At 41.4% G+C, this 17,523-nt stretch overlaps 1 protein-coding gene across 3 annotated transcripts; it reads left to right on the plus strand.

Moving 5' to 3' along the window:
• The first annotated feature begins 155 nt into the window (after positions 1 to 155).
• Positions 156 to 17,073, plus strand: klhl2 (kelch-like family member 2). Of its 3 annotated transcripts, none has more exons than XR_014531984.1 (16): positions 156 to 627; positions 2,958 to 3,083; positions 3,366 to 3,472; positions 3,708 to 3,829; positions 7,300 to 7,462; positions 8,299 to 8,408; positions 8,804 to 8,920; positions 9,549 to 9,698; positions 10,808 to 10,925; positions 11,162 to 11,359; positions 13,685 to 13,786; positions 13,952 to 14,080; positions 14,170 to 14,310; positions 14,657 to 14,800; positions 15,692 to 15,915; positions 16,947 to 17,073. XR_014531984.1 is itself a non-coding variant. In XM_083532879.1 (15 exons), the coding sequence occupies exons 1-15, from the start codon at positions 560 to 562 to the stop codon at positions 15,718 to 15,720; spliced, it is 1,824 nt and encodes a 607-aa protein (XP_083389005.1). In that variant the 5' UTR covers positions 156 to 559; the 3' UTR covers positions 15,721 to 17,073. The 3 variants fall into 3 exon arrangements, 1 of the variants encoding a protein (XP_083389005.1); XR_014531985.1 differs by having other exon boundaries at positions 15,692 to 15,907; XM_083532879.1 differs by having other exon boundaries at positions 15,692 to 17,073.
• The last annotated feature ends 450 nt before the right edge of the window (positions 17,074 to 17,523 follow it).

Raw genomic sequence — 17,523 nt, forward strand, 5'->3', positions numbered from 1 at the left:
AACAATATATATATATATATATATATATATATATATATATATATATATATATATATATATATATATATATATATATATATATACACACACACGCTGCGCAGGGGTTGGAGCGCGCATGCGCCGCTCCGCCCGATATAGTCTGCGTTTCCAGTCTTCCACGGCAGGGGTCGCTGCGACTCGTGCGCCGCTCATGTTGGTCTGGGGCACGGCGTGAGTGTGTGTGCGCTCGCGCTCCAAGCTGCTGCTACTGCTGCTTCTCCGCTCCTCCTTATGCCGATGCGTCGCGTAACGGAGAGGGGAATATAATCCACCGGGCTGTTGAGGGAAACACGGAAACACACACACACTGGGCATGGCGGACAGGCTTCCTCAACTACAGACAGTGTGTGAGTGAGTGAGTGTGAGAGAGAGAGAGAGAGAGAGAGAGAGAGAGAGAGAGAGAGACAGACGCCTGTGTGTTTACAGTAGCTGGATGTGCAGCGACAGCTGAGCTGGACTCGTAACCCGGCGTTGGGATGCGGATTTCCTCTGTCAGGGCCCGAGATCCTGCTGAGATGGAATGGTGCAGGAAAGTACTGACACATCCCGCGGCCTGAACACACACCACAACATGGAGATCCATCCGCTGTAAGCACACTGAACTAGCTAGCTAACTCTCTCTCTCTCTCTCTCTCTCTCTCTCTCTCTCTCTCTCTCTCTTTCTCTCGCTCTTTCTCTCTGTTTTTATTTAGTTAGCACTTCTGTGTTCTATTCTTTCATTATGATCCCAATATTATTTATACACCATCTACACAACATTTTCATGTGCCAACACACTGGGGCTCTGACTGTAGTTCCGGCTGCAGGACGAATCACAGGTTGAAATCAATGCGTTTTCGTTCGACTACAATCGTCTCCATAGTAACACTGAATGGCTGATGCTCTATTTAACCTAATACCAGAGCAGCTTACATTTATAAAGTTAGTCTTTAAGTTTATCTGTAATGAGCGATACAGCGGAAAGGAAAAACTCCCTGAGACTTCATGAGGAGGAATTTATCCTCGTCTGGGCGACACAAAATGTCCATTCCAGTATTTCCTTCATTGTTAAGGGTCCCATCAAGCATTCAGTGATGGAGATTCTGTAGTTCTAAGCCATTGTGGTGGACTTGAGTTGAAAGGTCTACTCTTACCTCATGCACCTGACGTGGAATCGTCCTTGGCTGGAGTGAGTGGTCTCCATTTGAGAAGAACTCCATCCAGAGATAGAACAGAAGAGTGAATCAGGCAGAAAGGAACAGGATCGCTAGTACCTCAGGTTTATGTTCAGAAGGAGGCACGTCCAATCCGAGGTTTTCCACCATTTCTACCAAGTCTTAGAGGGCATTGTGGTTTTTTTGATTCTCCGTGATAAGACACGACGTATAAACATTGGACATTTATAGCTGGTTTATTTCAGACAATCTCTGACCTTACATGTAGCTGTGAACAAGTAAAAAGAAGAAGTTTTTAGTCATTTTAAAGGAACGATGGAACCGCAGGACAGTTCACTGTGCTACTGAAGCATCAGAACACTTCAGGACTTGTTTTAGTCCAATAGGATTTAGTTTCTTAATGTCTTTAAGAGAAGAAAAACCTATATGATGTTTTCCAAGGGACATAAACAACCGTGACATCAAGTGCAGTGATGTTGTGTGAGGGTTTTTAAACGTACTGATGAGTTTATTACATACACCTACCTTTAGACACCTTGTAGGTGTACAGTTAGAGATGCAGTGTATGTGTGTGTGTGTGTGTGTGTGTGTGTGTGTGTGTGTGTGTGTGTGTTAGTCATCTTTTAGCCTTCATCGGTGTTCGTTTCTAACCACACAACTGCTGTTGACTGGAAACATGTTGAATTTCACAACCTGAAGTTTCCCTCACACTTGATTCAGAGTGCTGTTTAATCATTTTGCCTGTTATTTATTTATTTATTTATTTATTTATTTGGTTGACATACTTCTAGGTCTTGCTCAAAGGTTTGACATTTTCTCCACAGTTCACACAGTCGTTCCAGAGACAGAATCCTATTCGAGTTATTTAAATGATTTGCGAAAGTGTGACGTTTGGGAAGCAGATGTTTCCCTGAAGTCTCAGTGTAGGTGTTAATTTAACATAATGAGTTGTGAAAAAAGTACGCGAGTATTTTTGTGTATATGCTTATTAAAAGTGTCACTTCGTAATTAAAGGCATTTGTCTGAACCCAAAAGATACCAGAAATCAGTGCTAAGTTCGTTCACGATGCCGCTGAATGCACCGTTCTGATTGGTCAGATTCTAGAGTATATCGTGGACGCTCCGCAGTGTCTCAGATTATTATTATTATTATTATTATTATTATTATTAAACTGATGACAAAACACCATGTTAGACCATGAAAAACATATACTGTATTATATATGTTGATGTTTTATAAAAGGAGTCTCCAGTGGCAGCATGTGGAATGCCACCATGAGACAGAAAAGCTGCATGGCATCAGATCGCATGGTAAAACCCAAGCTGTTGGAAAAGCTGTTGGTTTAGAGATGGATTCCTGGCATAGACAATGACCATGTCAGACACTGTCCTGATTCCAGCTCCTGATCCAGAGACTCTCAGTGTAGCAGTAAAAAGCAGAGATGAACTTGGCTGCAATGTCGGTGTCGCTGGAAACTGGTACTGGTCTGAAAGCTTCAGCTCGTGTACAGGAAAGATGCCTAATTCACAGACAAAGTGCTGCCTGCTCAGTTCTGGTTGTAGGTCCATTGAAGACAGAAACGGAGACATGCTGGGATTTGGAGGACATTGAACATAGACAAAAAATACAATTACATATTGTTGAAATATAAATAAAAGCTTTGCACTTTTCTGCATTATTGAAATGGTATATTGTGTATTGTATTGGAACTGTGTGTGTGTGTGTGTGTGTGTGTGTGTGTGTGTGTGTGTGTTTCGTTACAGATGCACCAAACTTTGCCATCATAAAGCTTTGGAGCTGAAAGATGATGTGTGTGAGAAGCAGAGCGCAGTCACTATTAACCCTCGACACATGAAGAAAGCTTTCAGGATCATGAACGAGTTGCGCAGGTGTGTGTGTGTGTGTGTGTGTGTGTGTGTGTGTTTGTGTTGTCTGTTACAGGACATTGTAATATATTAAGAAATATAAAGCGAGCATCTTTTTTTACTGCCTCCAGGATCATCATGTAATGTTACTCTCACTGTTTATTTATTATTGCTGTTATAAAAGGACAAAAGAAAAAGCAAAACAACATTTCAGGATTTGTTGTAAACCAAATAATTGAAATTTTTTTATATTATATATGTCATGTGTGTAATTTTCAAATTTCTCTTTATTTTTTTCTTCAACAGTCAGAGTGTGTTGTGCGACGTGACCATTGTAGCCGAGGACGTGGAGATCGTGGCACATCGAGTGGTCTTGGCAGCCGGGAGCCCGTATTTTCATGCCATGTTTACAGGTTTACTCTCAAACCAATCCAATAATAATAATAATAATAATAATAATAATAATAATAATAATGGTTCTGAACATATAGGATAAAGTTAGAAGTCGGTTGGTTGTGTGTGTGTGTTGTTTTTGTGCGTGTATAGTGATTATTATGTATGTAGATGCAGTGTGTATTGGGATAATGATTGTCTGTGTGTGTGTGTGTGTGTGTGTGTGTGTGTGTGTGTGTGTGTGTGTGTGTATAGGTGAGATGAGTGAGAGCAGACAGAAGAAGGTGAGGATAAAGGAGATAGACGGCTGGACGCTGGGGATACTGATTGATTATGTTTACACTGCCGAAATACAGGTCACTGAAGAGAATGTACAGGTAACACACACACAAACACACACACACACATACAGAGTGTAAAGTGAGATTTGTTATCCCCCCCGCCATGATAAGTCAGTTGCTAATTCCCACCCACATTATAGATAATGGAGACTAAGGTAAAAAGGCCAGCAGTACTGACTATGAAGGCTCTGGGCAGATTAGATTAACATGGCAGCACATAGAGGCTGAAATCTGATTGGACAAAAAATCTAACATACACGTACTGGAAGCAGTACAGCCCAAAGAAACGCTACGAAATGAAGAGAATAAACTGTTGGGAATAAATTTATACAATTTCAGGAAACAAATATTAGAATTTAGGTTGTAAATATAGGTCAGTGCTTCTGGTAGTGTTTAGGCCAGAAGAGACGGCACACCACTGATTTATATACATATTTCAACCTGGTTTGTCCGAAAACTCAATTCTGTTTGTCCGGAAGGTAGTTCCGGTCAGTTATTTTGAGGAATTTGATTAAGTCATCATCATCATCATCTTCTCCCGCTTATCCGTAATTCGGGTCACGGGGGCAGCAGTCTAAGCCGATTCCCCAGACACTTCTCCGTGTCCAGGAATCGGGCTGTCAAGGCCCCCGCCTTCGACTGCTGCCCAATCCTCTCAGCACTGGTCCCTTACGGTCCCTCCTGCAGGTGGTGAACCCACGGGAAGGCGTCACTCCGACATCACGGTCCTGGATTTATTTTTCTAGTAAGGGTCCCCTGGAGCATAGAGGGTTAAGGGCCTTGCTCAAGGGCCCAAGAGTGGCAGCTTGGCGATACCGGGGTTTGAACCCCCGACCTTCCGATCGGTAACCCAGCGCCTTAACTGCTAGAGCCACCACTCCAATTTGATTAAGTGAAAAGAAAAAAAATTTCAGCTTCATTGTTATTAGTAGAGAAGCAGCCAGATAATTGTGATTTTTCTCACACACACAGCATGTGCAGTCTCTCACTGTTTATTAAAATTGGTTCAAGTAAATGTTATTTCATTGCACAAGTTTATCTCTTTGTGTGATTTAGAACAGGCAGATTTCTAGTACATAAAATGACAGAAATCGGCTGTTATGTCGTACTATGTGCATCAACCACAGCTTCAGCATTTCAGTGATGGCAAATTAATTGTATAAGTAGAATAACCTAACGCTAGGCGTGCGTTATATGATTTTATGACACTCGGCTTCGCATCTGGTGGTTATTCGCCTCGTGCATTGGGAACATATCTATGTTCCTATCTGGGAATTGTTCCATGCATGCAAGCCATCATGTTAGAATTCATTACCTTCTACATTTTTTCTCTTTTTTTCTGCTCTGATGTCTCCAACATAATGCCCCAACCATTACACGTATAATTCCCTTAACGATGATAAAGGGTTCAGCAATGCTCATGGTCCATTCATATTTTTAGACTCCATTAGAGCGCTTGGGATTGGACATGTAGTAAATAAAATGATTTGCGCCAGTAACAATAAAAGTGTGGCTGTAAAACAGTGCTGCAGTCTTTTCCGTCTCCTACGTGGAAGAAGAAAGAAGGGAGTGGTGGACGGCTCTTCTTTTCCTCATTGTGCTATGCTTTGTCTTTTGACAAATGAGTGAGTGAGTGAGTGAGTGAGTGAGTGAGTGAGTGAGTGAGTGAGTGAGTGAGTGAGTGAGTGAGTGAGTGAGTATTTTCAGCAGCTGAAGAATAAAGAAAATGAGAGAGAGAAGGGTGGATGATGAAGCAGGAAATGGATCGGATTAAGGAGAAAGTAAGAGCAGTGATTAAGAGGATGAAAAGTGGAAAGTTGGTTGGACCAGATGACATACCAGATGTTTAGGGGAGATGGCAGTGGAGTTGAAAGTTGATCAGTCACACCATGAAGTTATGGGAAAGAGTAGTGGAAGCCAGGCTGAGAGAAGAGGTGACCATCTGTGAGCAACAGTATGGTTTTATGCCGAGGAAGAGCACCACAGATGCATTATTTGCTTTGAGAATGTTAATGGAGAAGTATAGAGAAGGACAGAAAGAATTGCATTGTGTGTTTGTGGATTTAGAGAAAAAGTACGACAGGGTGCCGAGAAAAGAGCTGTGGTATTGAATGAGGAAGTCTGTTGTGTTAGAGAAGTATGTGAAGGTGGTGCAGGACATGTATGAGGACAGTGTGACAGCAGTGAAGTGTGCAGTAGGAACGACTGGTTCAAGGTGGAGGTTGGATTGCATCAAGGATCGGCCCTGAGCCCTTTCCTGTTTGCAGTGGTAATGGACAGGTTGACGGACGAGGTCAGACAGGAGTCTCCATGGACTATGATGTTTGCGGATGATATTGTGATTTGTGGTGAGAGTAGTGAGCAGGTTGAGAAGAGCCTGGAGAGGTGGAGGTACGTGCTGGAGAGAAGGGGAATGAAAGTCAGTAGGAGTAAAACAGAGTACATGTGTGTGAATGAGAGGGAGGGCAGTGGAGGGGTGCGGTTGCAGGGAGAAGAGGTGGAGAAGGTGGAGGAGTTCAGGTACCTGGGGTCAACAGTGCAAAGTAATGGAGAGTGTGTTAGAGAAGTGAAGAAAAGAGTGCAGGCAGGGTGGAGTGGGTGGAGAAGAGTGATAGCAGGAGTGATTTGTGATAGAAGAGTATCTGTGAGAGTGAAAGGAAAAGTTTATAGGACTGTGGTGAGACCTGAGATGTTGTATGGTTTAGAGACAGTGGCATTGAGTAAAAGACAGGAGGTGGAGCTGGAGGTAGCAGAGCTGAAGATGTTGAGGTTTTTATTGGGAGTGACGACGATGGACAGGATTAGAAACAAACTTATTAGAGGGACAGCGCATGTAGGACGTTTTGGAGACAAAGTGAGTGAGTGTCTGTCACTTTGTCCTTTTAGCTTTTGGGTGCAACAGGGGCCTTTATTGAAATCTTGAGCAAAGTGAGCGCGTGTGTGTATGTGTGTGTGTGTGTGTGTGTGTGTGTGTGTGTGTGTGTGTGTGTGTGTGTGAGTGAGAGATAGTGGGTGGCGTGCAAGTGCATTACTGTTCTATGTATGTGAGTGTTGAATAACACTTCAAGTGTGTGTTCTCAGTAACACTGAGTACTCTACGGTCTTGTGTACGGTTGAGCTCAGGTTTGTTATGAAACCCTAATGCACAATTGAGGAGCAAAAGGTCTGTACCGTTTGAACTGTTTCACTTCAGTGTGAAAACGTGGTTACTGACAAAGGAAAAATCTTTGTTATATTGCAAGCTGCTTAGCGTTAAGGTCAAAGCATATGATTTACATCATCTACATTAAACGTTAATTGAGCTTTAGCGGCTGTATATAGGCGAGCCTTCAGGGAATGTGGGTGGAGTCATCGTGGAGGAAACCCATTCCATGAGAATAGAATAGGATGATTTATTCTGAGATAAAGATCCCATGCCAGCACCTAGCATTCAGGCTCTGGATGCACCCTGGCACTGATGTCACTGTAGATGAGTGAATGAATTTCCCTTGTGTGTATATGTGCAGGTGCTGCTGCCAGCCGCTGGTCTTCTCCAGCTGCAGGAGGTGAAGAAAGCATGTTGTGAGTTTCTCTCCACTCAGCTCCACCCCACAAACTGCCTCGGAATCCGGGCGTTCGCTGACCTGCACGCTTGCTCTGATCTCCTCAACCTGGCCAACTCATATGCAGGTGGGTGTGTGTGTGTGGGCGTGTCTGTTGGTGTGTATGTGCAAATTTACATGCCAAATATACTTACATTTAAAGGGGGACATAACAATCAGGATTCCAACCTGTTAATCTTGAGCACCTATTGCATCCTTCGTCTCTCCGAGGAGTTTTTAGTTCGATCAGATTGATAAAAGTTACAGCTTTACGCTTCTGTCCGTGAACAGCTGAGCTCCTGGAGCATGCGCAGATTTCTTCGTTGCGATCGTCTTCGTCTGCTGCGACATCGGCATAAATAAAACACAAACAAAAACCGAGTAGTCTTAAATGAACTACGGCTAACAATCAGCTCCATCCGTACTTATCTGATCCAGAATCGGATCCTGAGTCTGAAATTAAACATCAAGAACAATAGCAGCAACAACGAGCGAGTGCCGGAAAACACTGCCGATAACCAAATGAAGCACGGTGGCGGATGTTCTCTTGCTCTCGCTCTGGTTGCTGTGTTTGTTTTTTCGGGAGAAACGCCCATATTAGGAATTCCGAAAAAAAACTTGTACGCTTTCGGAAGGAGTGTATTTTTGGCACAGAAACGCTCCATCATACATTCAAATTATTATTATTATTTTTTTACTTCTTTTTATTTTTTTACAGTCAATAAATCCGAATGCATGAAATAGCATTAGACCCCCACCTTTTAAACATGCATATTTAAATAATCAACAACATGGTGGTGTAATTATTATTTACTTTATTGTCGTGGAATAACGTTTACTTCCTGTGTAGTCATGATGTTGAACGGTGTGTTGTAGTGTTTTAAATCTCTTTTTTGGTTTCTTCTCACTTTCATGCAAACACAGAGCAGCACTTCTCAGAGGTGATGCAGAGTGAGGAATTTCTCAACCTGGGCATGGAGCAAGTGTGCAGCCTTATAGCCAGTGACAAACTCACCATACCTTCTGAAGAGAAGGTACACACACACACACACACACACACACACACACACACACACACACATACACACACACATACACACACACGCGCACACGTGCGCGAAGTAAAAACGATTACAACAAACTGGATGATCAGCCATGTAAAGTCTGTGTACTACTATACAAGTAAACAAAACACAACCAGACATCCTATAATGTTGTGCAGCATCGTTGCTATGACAAAAAAAAAAATTATAAAATAGTATGGTCCAAGGTTGTCCTGGTTGTCTTGGCAACCCAGATACAGCAACAGAAGGGCTGTTAAAATTAATTGAGATGGAAGTGATTGGGATGCAAGTGTGCGGTGTTGTTCTGCTGAACAGCCCTGTGTGGAATGTGGCATTATGCTAATAGGCCTTTTGTGGATGTGTAGGTGTTCGAAGCGGTCATCGCGTGGGTCAAACACGATAAGGACGTGCGACAGGAACATATGTCTCATCTGATGGAGCATGTGCGCCTGCCCCTCCTCTCCAGAGAGTACCTCGTACAGGTTAGTGTGTGATTAGAGGATTACAAAGCGTCAACAGCTACAGTTGCAGTCCGAATGCGGCAAATAATAGGGAATAAAATTGCCCTTTAAGTTGATATCGAACGTCTAAATATCTTAATCGTTGTGTTACCGTGATACCACAGCACTCGACTTGTAGGAGAACGGTGCTACACAGCGGTTGAGAAATTTGTAGAAAAATTTAGCTTAGCTTTTATTTATCTTTAAAACGGTTTAATATCATCATCTACATATAGCTTTTTTTTAAATATAGTTTATTTAGCATTTCTGCAAAATCGTTATACTACTGACTGCTGAGGATACAGTTAGTTATTATGTAGATACTTAGCTTTAACATTAACAAGTGCATTAAGTATAAAAACATATATGGCCGAATATAACCTTCACCTTTGCACCTTCGCTTTACGCTTGTGCAAGTAGTGTGTAAAAGAACAAAACAAAAAAAAAAACCCACACAATGAGAGAAGTAAAACTTGAATACTTCTACAACGAAGGACAGAAAAACAAGAGATGTTTTTAAACCGGGTATGGGGTCAGAAAACACGGCGTATTCTTATAATGTCTGTATGTTTTCACTGAAACGTGGTGTAAAACGTGTGCGATTGTGCAGAGGGTGGAGGAGGAAACGCTGGTGAAGAACAGCAGTGCTTGTAAAGACTACCTGATCGAAGCTATGAAGTATCACCTGCTGCCAGCCGAGCAGCGCTCCATGATGAAGACTGTCCGCACCAGAGTACGCACACCGGTCAGCTACCCGAAGGTGTGTGTGTGTGTGTGTGTGTTTATTACCTGCACTCATTATTTACTTAAAGGGCACATGACTGTTGTTATGTCACTGTGGGCAGCGGAAGCTCAGTGGTTAAGAAATTGAATCCGAAGGTCATGAGCTCAAATCCCAGCACTCCCACCAACCTGCCCCTGCTGGGCCCTCGAGCAAGGCCCTTAACTCACGTTTGCTCAGTTGTTAGTCACTCTGGACAAGGGAGTCTGCCAAATGCTGTAAATGTAAATCTTTTCATTTTTTCGTAAAAGCCGCTATTTGAGGGACCCCAAAAACAGATGGTTCAGATGTTATGAGTGCATATTTTTACGCTGCGGTATTCACGGTTTGCAATCTCCAGACCATGTTGCATGAAGTACACACAATAGAAGATATCAAAAACTACTCACTGTTTTTTTTTTTATATATATATATATACCAAAATATGCTGCATTGCTAAAGTGTGTGTGTGTGTTTGAGTTTCTGGAGGCAAATTTCTGTTCTCATAGAGCAAAAATGTGGTTTCTAACGGTGACACAAAGCAGCATTTATACCTTTGTGAGGATTTGGGATGCATTCTAGCCAAAAGCAACTAAATTAAAAAAAAACTAAAAAAAAGATTCTGACTCACCTGCTAAAGGCAACTTTTTTATTTATTTATTTATTTATTTATTTATTTATTTATTTATTTTTTACTGTGATTCTGCTTTGCCACATGATTTAGGTAAACATCAATTTATTTCTAAAAGGGTCTTCATTGCAAACGAGTTATAAAAATCAGTTTCTTTCTGTCAATTACCATTTGCTTGCATAGCTACTTGTGAGTGTTGTAGTAATCATGTAGATAAGTCTAGCTAGTTAGCTAGTGACCCAAAAATATTTTGTTGAATTTAATGGATGCAACACAATATTTAGTCTCAATACGCTGAAGCGCATTCAGATAAATCGCAGATAAATAAAAAACTTATGTTTAGCCATCAAGAGTTTGGAAATCAGCCAGGAGATTAGAAAAAAAGTGAGGATGTAATTAGTTTGATCAGCTAAACACCATTATAAAGTGTGTGTGTGTGTTCTGAGATATTGTTAGTGTAAATGTGTGTGTTTTGTAGGTGATGGTGGTTGTTGGGGGCCAAGCGCCAAAAGCCATCCGCAGCGTTGAATGTTATGACTTTGAAGAGGAGAGATGGTTCCAGGTGGCAGAACTTCCATCCAGACGATGTCGAGCAGGTAGACACACACATGCACACACATGCAATAAATGATGAGTATTTTATAAATAGATATAAATATAACTATTAGTAATTTTATTAGCCAATACTTGAAAACTATAAAATGTTTTTTATTCTTATCATCCACTGATATTTTTTCATCTATGATTTCCTCTTCATTTCCTTAGCAACCCTGTGTGTGTGTGTGTGTGTGTGTGTGTGTGTGTGTGTGTGTGTTTGTTTGCATGTGCGTAGGTGTAGTGTACATGGGAGGCATGGTGTATGCTGTGGGAGGTTTTAACGGCTCTCTGCGTGTCAGGACAGTGGACGCGTACGACCCTGTGAAAGACGAGTGGTGTTGTGTGAGCAGTATGCAGGACCGGAGGTCCACACTAGGTGCCGCTGTTCTCAACGGACTTCTTTATGCCGTGGGTGGTTTTGATGGCAGCACAGGTAAAGGCCAAGATGGAATGAGGTCATTTATAGTAAAGACGTATGTAGTGTCAGAAGGTTACTGCTTTCATGAGATCCCTATGCAGTTACCTTCAGCTACAGTGAGGAAAATAAGTATTTGAACACCCTGCTATTTTGCAAGTTCTCCCACTTAGAAATCATGAAGGGGTCTGAAATTTTCATCGTAGGTGCATGTCCACTGTGAGTGACATAATCTAAAAAAAAAAAAAAAATCCAGAAATCACAATGTATGATTTATAAACTATTTATTTGTATGATACAGCTGCAAATAAGTATTTGAACACCTGAGAAAGTCAATGTTAATATTTGGTACAGTAGCCTTTGTTTGCAATTACAGAGGTCAAACGTTTCCTGTAGTTTTTCACCAGGTTTGCACACACTGCAGAAGGGGTTTTGGCCCACTCCTCCACACAGATCTTCTCTAGATCAGTCAGGTTTCTGGCCTGTCGCTGAGAAACACGGAGTTTGAGCTCCCTCCAAAGATTCTCTATTGGGTTTAGGTCTGGAGACTGGCTAGGCCATGCCAGAACCTTGATATGCTTCTTACAGAGCCACTCCTTGGTTATCCTGGCTGTGTGCTTCGGGTCATTGTCATGTTGGAAGACCCAGCCTCGACCCATCTTCAATGCTCTAACTGAGGGAAGGAGGTTGTTCCCCAAAATCTCGCAATACATGGCCCCAGTCATCCTTTCCTTAATACAGTGCAGTTGCCCTGTCCCATGTGCAGAAAAACACCCCCAAAGCATGATGCTACCACCCCCATGCTTCACAGTAGGGATGGTGTTCTTTGGATGGTACTCATCATTCTTTTTCCTCCAAACACGTTTAGTGGAATTATGACCCAAAAGTTCTATTTTGGTCTCATCTGACCACATGACTTTCTCCCATGACTCATCATCATCACAATCCAAATGGTCATTGGCAAACTTAAGACGTGCCTTGACGTGCTGGTTTAAGCAGGTGAACCTTCCGTGCCATGCATGATTTCAAACCATGACGTCTTAGTGTATTACCAACAGTAACCTTGGAAACGGTGGTCCCAGCTCTTTTCAGGTCATTGACCAGCTCCTCCCGTGTAGTTCTGGGCTGATTTCTCACCTTAATTAGGATCATTGAGACCCCACGAGGTGAGATCTTGCATGGAGCCCCAGTCCGAGGGAGATTGACAGTCATGTTTAGCTTCTTCCATTTTCTAATGATTGCTCCAACAGTGGACCTTTTTTCACTAAGCTGCTTGGGAATTTCCCCGTAGCCCTTTCCAGCCTTGTTGAGGTGTACAATTTTGTCTCTAGTGTCTTTGGACAGCTCTTTGGTCTTGGCCATGTTAGAAGGTGTCTTTATGCAGCTAACGACCTCAAACAGGTGCATCTAATTTAGGATAATAAATGTAGTGGAGGTGGATATTTTAAAGGCAGACTAACAGGTCTTTGAGGGTCAGAATTCTAGCTGATAGACAGGTGTTCAAATACTTATTTGCAGCTGTATCATACAAATAAATAGTTTAAAAATCATACATTGTGATTTCTGGGTTTTTTTTTTTTTTAGATTATGTCACTCACAGTGGACATGCACCTACGATGACAATTTCAGATCCCTCCATGATTTCTAAGTGTGAGAACTTGCAAAATAGCAGGGTGTTCAAATACTTATTTTCCTCACTGTATGTATGTGTGCTTCAGCTGCTGCTCATAAGCTGCATAGTTTTCTAATTCATTAATTCAAAATATGGTGTCTTCTAAATAATCAGTATTTACCAGTAGCAGGAAGTGCATTTCACATTGAGACCTTCAGTGGTGTCCTGCCTGAATCAATCCACCTCTTAATATCATTATTTTTACACCACGGCTCTAGAAACCATCAGTATTTTAGAGAAGCGCAGTAGAACAGAGCGCTGCATCACACACAGGAATCTTATACAGTGAGAATGAAGGTCATCACTAAAGCAAGAAACCCAAACCCAGCCATCGAAGAAACGGCTATAAAAACCACACGTATTGTGCAGTTTGCTACAGAGATGGTTTGGGAGCACTGACTAGTGTCTAATGTTACTGTGCGTCTGATAGATGGCCTCAGTGCTGCCAACTCGCAATCTGATTGGTCAAAGCAACAGCCTTCAAGCAGAATACACTTTCGGCTGCAGGCGTCTGTACAGTCGAATCTGAAGACTCAACGCAGCTTCCTTTTACCTCGGCAACGCGTGTTGTGACTGCTGAAATTTAATTGGATAGAAACGCCAACGCAACCAGACACATCTTGCAGCAGTGATAATATATATTTATAAAAAGAGTTCTGATTGTCATGCAGGTCTAGCTACTGTTGAGGCGTACAACTCGAAGACCAACGAATGGTTCCACATTGCTCCTATGAACACCCGGCGCAGCAGCGTTGGTGTGGGTGTGGTCGGAGGTGAGCAGAGCCAATCAGAGCCTTTACACTGTATATTCTACAGTCCTTTTCAATAGGACAAAACAGTATTTAATTTTTTTTTTTGTGTATGCCATTAGAATGTATCATTAACATTATATTTATATATGTAAATATGCTGATGTGCTCTGTTGTGTACGTGTGCAGGTATCCTGTACGCAGTCGGTGGGTATGATGGAGCGACACGCCAGTGTCTAAGCACTGTCGAGGCGTATAACCCCAACACCAACGAGTGGTCATACATAGCAGAGATGGGCACGCGGCGCAGCGGAGCAGGTTATACACACGTGTTCACACACACCCCTTCGTAAATACTGCTTTACAATTACAGATGGTGGTTTATAGTGACTGTGTTTGGTGGACAGGGGTGGGTGTGCTGAAAGGTCTGCTGTATGCTGTGGGTGGGCATGACGGCCCGTTAGTCAGAAAAAGCTGTGAAGTGTACGACCCCGTCTCTGGGACCTGGAAACAAGTGGCTGATATGAACATGTGTCGCCGGAACGCAGGTAAAAACCTGGCACTTGCAGGTCAGAACACCTTAATGTAGGTACACCTCAGCACGTGTGTGTGTGTGTGTGTGTTTTGTGATGTGTGTAAATGTTATGCGAGTTTTAAAATACGTCACGTTTACCTGGCACGTTTGATGGAATCAGTGGAGCAGAATCCCTGACGTTCTCCAAATTCTTAAACATACACTACACCATTGGCCTCATCTCCAATCCTGTGTGTTTGTGTGAGTAATGTTTGGTCATCACTCGTTTCTGGAAATGTGACAAACGATGGAATCGTGACACTTCCAGCTTGATTTGTGCTTAGCCAGCTCTAACTGATGTCATGCGTCTTTCTCTGTAGGAGTGTGTGCAGTCAGCAATCTGCTGTATGTGATCGGGGGCGACGACGGCTCCTGTAACCTGTCCTCGGTGGAGTTTTATAATCCCAGTACGGATAAGTGGACCATATTGCCAAGCTGCATGAGCACCGGGCGCAGCTACGCAGGTCAGGCACACAAACCACCAGCATGGTGTGATGGAAATAGTGACCGTATACATATACATACTGCTTTGTCATTTTGTTGCTGCATCTTCGTATAACACAGAATACAAATATATAACATAATGTAGTTTTGTTGTAGTTTTTTTTTTTTCCTTCAAAACATATTTTTGCTATCACTTAGTAATAATAATTTGTCATATTTTTTAAAAGGATATAATAATGAGAATACTAGTCAGCTCCGAATGCATAAAAAAAAAAAAACAGCTTAAATACATTCATTGTGAGGTACGTATTAATTGAAAGTGCATTTTTCAAGTCTTAGGTGTGTCAATGCATTAAAAAATTACATTTAATTCACCATCTTTTTGTTATACCTTTGGCTCAGAATGCGTTTTAAAATAACTTACTACGTCCTAACTTGAGTAAAGTCATTTAGGACAAATAAGATTTAAATTATAATTTTGCTACCGTTTCTGCTTGGATACGTTACGCAGATCAAATGAATTTGGCTAATAAATTTTCATTTCGCAACTTATTAAGCAATTAATATGTAATTTACATATTACAACTACTGTTTTAAATGGCAAATGTAAATGATAAAATTTAATTTTTATTTTCCTGTTGCACCAAACTTTGCAAATATGTTAATTGAAAATGTAAATTTAAATAGAGAAATACATTGGCATTTTGAAAATTACATTTTTATATTGAATTGCGCTACATTTATGTTTCTGTAGAATACTAAAGCGAAAATTTATCTGAAATGATTATTAAAAAGCACCAGCACCATCTAGTGGCCGCTTTACAAACTTCACATTATTTACTGTATTGTACAGTATAGCAAAGAGTAATGTCCTTGTGCATGTGTGTGCGTGTGTGTGTGTGTGTCTACAGGTGTGACCATTATTGATAAACCTCTCTGAGCAATTGAAGAGTTGAAACTTTGTTGAAGTGGAAGCTGAGAATAAGCTGATGTGATGCTGTGGAGTGGCTCACACTCAAGACGAGGCTGAAGCTTCCTCCTGGAGCTGCTTCATGATTCAGAAGGCCTGGACAACACTGCTCTCTTTCTCTCTCCCTCACTCTCTGTCTCTCTATCTTTCTCTTCCTGTCTCTTTGTATACCATTTGATCTTTTACTTTTTTTTTTTTTTACTCATTTTCTATATATTTTTTTTTTTTGGAAATCTTTTTTTCCCCACATATTTCTCACACAATTTCCCATCTTACTTTCTCTCTCTTCCTCTCCCTCTCTCTCTTCTTTCTTTTATTTGAGAGTAGTTACAGTATGATGAAGATTCTTGCACTTTTTCAGTGAAGTACTAACCAAGTGTGACGATTCAAACTCTAACGTAACTGAAGAATCGTTTTTGAAACACTAGTGTAATCTTCCAACATCTGTTTCTGGGGACGATAGTCAACCTATAAGACCTGAAGGAACCCCTCGCTTATTGTTGATGTATTTGCCTGGGGAATGAGACTTTCTTACAAATGGACCGAATCTCCGAAAGTCACTGGACTGAAGAGATGATTTTATGAAGGACGGACGAATGGATTAGATGGCTGATGTTTGATTTTAGGGCAGGAATGAAAGCTGCTATAATCTACGAGCAAAAGCTGCATCGGTGAACATGAATGGGAGACTTGCACATGCATTTCTCGAGTTTCTTTGCCAAACCATGTTTCAAAAAAGTCTTAATGCTGAACTTTTCTTTGTTTCTTACGCAACGTGTCTTTTAACCGCGATTCGGCTGGATGTGAATATCGGTTCTGGATGTACCCATGATGCACTGCTCTGCTGCTGCGTGTGTCTGAGCATGTGTATCGTTTCGGACTGCTGCTGGCTGCTCAGCTGAGAAAGCGCTTCTGCATGGATTTAGGTTTTGTTTGTGTGTGTGTGTGTTTGTGTGTGTGTGTGTGTGTGTGTGTGTGTACTGTTTTTAAACTACTGCTGTCATGTGTTCAGTGAAGAATGGGACACTGCGTCACTCTGCCAACCGCTGAACACTGACCAGACGTGTGCAAATTTTCTCTTTCTTTTCTTCCTTTCCTTTTATCTTCTGTAATTTTTATAATTTTGGTTGTGTACTCTCTCTCGCTCTCTCTCTCTCTCTCTCTCTCTCTCTCGCTCTCGCTCTCGCTCTTTCTAGTATTTATCTATTATTAATTATTGTAATCAATATTAAAGCTAGGTGTCTGTCGAGGAATGCAGCGCACTTAAACCATTTCATAATGTGTTTTATATCATGAATAATAAACATGCTTCTTGTATTTAAATCCGTGTGTGTGTGTGTGTGTGTGTGTGTGTGTGTGTGTGTGTGTGTGTGTGTGTGTGTGTGTGTGTGTGTGTGTGTGTGTGTGTGTGTGTGTGATACTATACAGGTACACCTCAGGTTCGAGAGCCCATCAATTTTTTCTTTTTTTGGACAAATGTATATGTTTTTAATGGTAAATATTAAATTTAACTTTTTTTTCCAAAACATTTTGCAGTTAAAATTTCCATCTGGATTCAAAACAAGGATAATTTGAGCCTGAAATTCGCCATCAAACTGTATTTTAAAATCATAACTGTTTAATGGGAGACAGTGTAATTATGTAAGGGGTTATTATGAAAGAAGAAGAAGAAGAAGGACTAAATGAAATTTTAAAAATTGATGTTGAGAGAAGTAGAAACGCAGAAAGTTTTATTGTGTAGTGGCCGACGGGGAAAAAATAATTCAGGAAGGA

The sequence above is a fragment of the Silurus aristotelis genome, assembly GCF_946808225.1.
Source record: "Silurus aristotelis genome assembly, chromosome: 27".
NCBI lineage: Eukaryota > Metazoa > Chordata > Actinopteri > Siluriformes > Siluridae > Silurus > Silurus aristotelis.